At 46.5% G+C, this 5,102-nt stretch overlaps 1 protein-coding gene across 1 annotated transcript in view; it reads left to right on the top strand.

Moving 5' to 3' along the window:
- Positions 1-329: 329 nt before the first annotated feature.
- LOC104490807 (ATP-binding cassette sub-family A member 5-like) overlaps positions 330-5,102 on the top strand; it is a gene marked incomplete at its 5' end in the record, with an annotated part of 13,144 nt that continues 8,371 nt past the window's right edge. Inside the window, 7 exons of the mRNA XM_010133143.1 lie at positions 330-449; positions 1,444-1,645; positions 1,901-2,070; positions 2,884-3,017; positions 3,871-4,008; positions 4,621-4,734; positions 5,045-5,098. Of these exons, the coding sequence (XP_010131445.1) occupies positions 330-449; positions 1,444-1,645; positions 1,901-2,070; positions 2,884-3,017; positions 3,871-4,008; positions 4,621-4,734; positions 5,045-5,098 (932 nt within the window). The remainder of the gene's footprint in view (positions 450-1,443; positions 1,646-1,900; positions 2,071-2,883; positions 3,018-3,870; positions 4,009-4,620; positions 4,735-5,044; positions 5,099-5,102) is intronic.

Here is a 5,102-nt window from a genome sequence, read left to right as displayed (position 1 = left end):
TACGCTCTCGCAGCCAGCCAGGAGGCAGCTTTGAGCCCAGAAGCTTTAAGATGCTGAGGTGGCTTTCATAAACACGATGGCTTCGGGAAAACGTGCTGCATTTCCCATGCCTCACCACAGAGACTGAAAAGTTTTGTGCTAAAAGGAGTTTACCCCAACCTCGGTTCTCCAGTGACCTGTGTCTTCCTCATTAAGCGACCGCATTTACACATTACTGCTGTTGCCTGCCATGCAGAAGGCTTTAGGGATGCCTCTGGTGGGCTTGGAGATCTCTCGGGAGATGATGTCGTCCTGTTTCAGAGCAACCAATGTTTCACTCCTGTCTCTAGGCTTGTTTTCCGACCTTGACACTCATTCCCATTTGGGCGTTATCACCTACGGCGTTTCCATGACAACGCTGGAGGATGTCTATCTGAAGCTGGAAGTTGAGGCAGAGATCGATCAAGCAGGTGGGATGGACCGTGGCTGTTTTTCTGTTTTCCCTCAGATTTGGTTTAGTCTTAATCCGTGTAGAGTTGCCAGTGCCACAGCACTGCCCGGAGGGGTTTTGCTGTGGAGGTGAGAAAAAAACTCCTTTCTCAGAGCCCTACCTCCAGCAGCACGGGGCTCCTTTGGCTCACAGCAGTCCAGGCTCTTGAAATATTTAACGTGAAAAACACGCAGAAGCAGCGAGTCGGGTGGGAGGATCCAGGGGAAAAGCTTTTCACTGGCTGTCTCGGCAGTAATTAATTTTTCATCCAGTGCACTTACATCTAACTTCTTTGCTCTGTGGTTGCGCTTTTTATGGCTGGCTTTTAAAAATGTGCTTTGTTTCTCTGATGGAGCTTAATGTCAAGAAATTATAAATGCACAGTATAAAATTTATTTCCAACCCTTCTGCGTGAAGAGCAATATTCGTAGCCTGCAATTAAGGCTGAAATAACTGAACTTGTCTTCCCTCTCTTCCTTTAACTTTAACTTTCAATTCAAATGACAAGTTGGAACTGCTGAATATTACTCCAGAATTAATAATTTCTTCTTCTGATGCCAACTTTGAGAGGTTTCAGTTATCTTAATCTTTGTAGAGCTTTCTGGGTGATACCAGCTGAACTATCCTGCTCTGCAAAGCTTTTGTGGGTGTGAGAGGGTTTAACAGCTGAACATGCTGGTACTGAGTGGTCCAGGCACATACATAGGCTGAAGGGATGAAATTGGGGTGAATTGCACCTTCCGAGTGGCAGGAATTTGTATCCTCTGCCTGAAGTGTCTGCTGTGTGTGTGATTCAGAGCAGGGCGGTGTTATTGACCTTGGGGTAAAGTCAGGAGACTGGGATGAGAGGGGGCGGCTTCTGCAGTAGCAAGAGGAGCGAGTCAATGCCCCCCCTTGCTCCAGCCCTACCCTTTCAAACCACTTAGCTCTGGCAGAGCGTCAAATCGGTAGAGTTTTGCTCTCTTCTTTTTCAGATTTTAGCGTGTTCAGTTCCCAGCAAGTGCAGGATGAAATGGATACCAAATCCCTCGATGACATGGAGCAGAGCCTGTTGATGCTCTCAGAGACAACGGCACCAGCACTGAGCAATGCAGAGCTCTGGAAGAAGCAGGTTTCCACCATAGCAAAAGTTCATTTCCTTAGTCTCAAGCGGGAAAACAAATGCGTGAGAGTAATGTAAGTATTGCGGCTGTCACATTTGTACACAAAACCCAATTGAAGGACACCAGAGAAGGGGGAGGAGGCGATTAATTTTTTTCCTGTAGTTACACATGAAAAATAAGCAGTATGAAGCTCTCCATTAGGTGGAATACGTGCTTTTGTGGGGGTGAGGGAGGTGTTTCGGTAGAGAGAGCTCTTTCAATAGCAGGTACATGAATGGGGCTGCCTTTTGATGAACTTTAATAAAACCAAAACTTTTATTTCTTTCAGGTTGTTGCTTTTTCTGATTTTTCTTGTAGTTCAGATTTTATTGTTTTTCGTACACCACGTCATCAAAAACTCTGTAGCTGCTGTCAAACTTTCTCCAGATTTGTACTTGCTGAAGCCCGGAGAGGACTATCACAAGTACAGGAGTCGTCTCCTGCTGCAGAACTCCACAGGTAGGACAGCAGAGATGCTCTGCGGGGGTAGGTCCTCTCTCTACCTCTCTCTTTAACGTAGCATTTCACATGATGCTATTTTGGGGGTTGGGGACAAACTTTTTCCTTGAAATGAACCCAAATGAAGAGTTTCCAGGTACCCAGGGATGGTAGAGAGTAAGCGTCCTTTGTGCCATGGGGTTTGGTTCAGGGATCTTCCTCCTCCTCCCGTGTCTGGTAGCCCTGTGTTCACTGTGTCTCGACACATTGAAAGATGCCCGATGTGGAGGAACTGGGTGGGGATTCAGATACATCACCACTAAAACACTGCTATGAAGGATTTTGGACAATTCCTTTTTGTTTCAAGGTGGGGTGTTTCACAAGTGCATAGCAGTGATCTGGGCAATCAAATCCAGTGTCTGTGGAGCTCTTGGGAATTTGCGCTTCATACACCTCCATTTCTCCAGACACTGCATCGAAGTGGTGCTGGTTTCCCGCTCTCTTAGCGAATTCTCTGTTCATCTGAAACTTTGAGTATCCTGAGGATGCTCGTTGGCAGCTCCCCTTCCTCGCTGCTCCGTTTGACTTGTGCAAATGAACTGGAGAATATCACCAAAAAATCTTCTTTAATTCTTTGGATGCTGTTGAGTGGGAAACCAAAATAAAAACATTGGTGGTGTTCAGAATAGCAGAGGACTCTCTTTGGTGGGTGCGTGTAAGGAAACAGTGATCTTTCATGGTGGGGTTATATCAGTGAGCAAATGCATCGATAATATCGTGTAAAAGACTCCAAGCTGGTGATGGGTGATCACTTTGTTTTCTGTCTTACACCAGAGTCGGATATCAATGACATTGTCCACTCTCTTGGGAGCATGAACATACTCTTGGAGATGTTCAATGACAGTGATTACGTCTCAGCAGCACCTCACAGCGCAGCTTTGAATGTGTTTGACCTGGAATCCAGACAGGTGAGATGGACAGTCCGGCTCGGTCATATCCCAGAGAGTGGACGGGCAGCGGGTTAGGGGCTGGGTTTGTGGTACTCCTACCTGCAAGGCACATTTTGAGTCTTGTAATCAAATAATACAGAATATACAAGAGGCCTGGAAAGAGGGCTTGTATTAACAGAATGGAAATGTGATCGAAATGAATGTTCTTCCCTAATGACAATTATGGGAGGCTAATAGAACTTCTTCCCCCTTTCTTCCCTGCAAAAGCCAAGAGAAATATTTTACTTCACAAGAGCCCTGAGAGGAATTTTGTTTTCTTTACTTATACTGGCTGAATTCCGCAATTGGACAGAAGTCTGATTCCCCAGTCCTCTCGTCTGTAAAGAAAAATGAACTTCTTGGGTCATACGTGTTCATTTCAATGTGGTCGCTGAAGGAGGGTCAGAAAGTTTTGGACGTTGGTGTCGTATTTAATGTCCAGCAAAGGAACTGCTCTGCAGGGTGCCAGCTCTGTCTCCTGTTGTCCCCGTTTGTATTTGGTGCGAGTGAGGGCAGCCCTGAGCTGAGGGTGGGTTTTGCCTGTTTGGTCTTTTAATGCGTTAGCAAGAACATACAAGTGCAGTTTGTTGGGAGTTTTGTTTTTCAGACTGTGATTGTCTGGAGCATCATTTGTCATAATGTTACAAGCAACTGTGGCGCTCTGGGAATTTATTCCAAATAACCTATTTTCCTGCATTGCTTCCTGCAAGCAGACTCTGTTCTGCAGAGGCTTCTCCCAGCTTCAGGTTTAATTAAGTCCACAGGAGAGCCCTCCCCAGGGTATCGCCCTTCGTGCAGAAGAATTACCATAGCACATACTTTTTCTTTCCAGAACTACATTTTCACGATCATATTCAACAGTACCATGGTGCACTCGGTGCCAGTTTTGATGAATATTGTCAGTAATCTACTTCTACGCAATTTAAACGTGACGGAGAGCATTCAGATCTGGAGCAACCCCTTCGTCCAGGTGAGCAGTGCCTCTGGGCTGCACGGCAAAAATCACCCTGGAGCACAGGGCGGGTGGCAGAGCATCCCCAGGGTGCAGGGGGACTGCAGAGCCATGCTGTACACAAAGGGAGAGGCTGGTCGGGTCCATCTGCAGCACCCAGGGCTGTGCCCTGTGCGGTGCTGTCAGGAGGGATTGAGCCCAGCAGCCAGAGCCCACAAAGTAAGTCCTCAGTGGTGCAGTAGAGTTGTTTGAAGATTTAAGAGGACGCTGGGATTTTGTTCTGCAGCTTCTGGAAGTGGAGGATAAAAGGGGCTTGGAAGGATGATCTCCTTTTGGGAATTGGTTATGGTTTTGTTACGGGTTACCTGCAGCTCTCGGGTGCTGGAGGTCTGCGCAGAGCTGGAGTGGCCCTTGGGAGAGGGGAGGACCTGCTGCAGGAGATAAGTGCTCTGGGAGCTTATTAGACACTCGTAAATACTTCAAAAACTTCCACAGGTTTTTTTTCTCCATGCTGCAGCTTAGAGAATCTCGAGATAGGCAGAATATGTGTTTTAGCATTTACAGTCATGTTCCAGTTCTAAATATGGGGGTTTTGTCATGCACGTGAAAGGAATATGATTTATATTTCAGAATCTTCCAGACACAATTCTAAGACTGGAGATCTATTTTGAAGCTGTGTTACTGGGAATCATTGTTACTGGGATGCCGCCCTATTTTGCCATGGACAACGCGGAAAACCACAAGGTAAACTCACAGGTGTTGGTTTAGAGATTGCACAAGAAGTTAAAACCCGTGGGCTTTTCCAAGAACCCTGAGAGGTGTTTTCAGGGGTACCCCAGGCTTGGGAAGAGCCCTTTGTCTTTCCGTGGAAATGGATTTCTCTTCTTTGGCAGCTAAAACCATCAATAACTGCGTACCACAGGAGTGCCCCATCGGTGTAAAACCAGTGTGTTGGAGGGAAAAACGAGAACCTGCTCATGGAGCGAGGCAGATTGACAGAGAGTTCATTTTAATTAGCATTTAATTAGCATGGCATTTTCTTTTCCTGTTGCAGATCAAAGCATACATGCAGCTGAAGATAGCAGGGCTTTACCCCTCCGCTTACTGGACTG

Source organism: Buceros rhinoceros, unplaced genomic scaffold, assembly GCF_000710305.1.
Source record: "Buceros rhinoceros silvestris isolate BGI_N320 unplaced genomic scaffold, ASM71030v1 scaffold38163, whole genome shotgun sequence".
Classification (NCBI taxonomy): Eukaryota; Metazoa; Chordata; class Aves; order Bucerotiformes; family Bucerotidae; genus Buceros; species Buceros rhinoceros.
The sequence above is the reverse complement of the archived record's forward strand: the minus strand, read 5'-3'. Positions and strand labels throughout refer to the sequence as shown.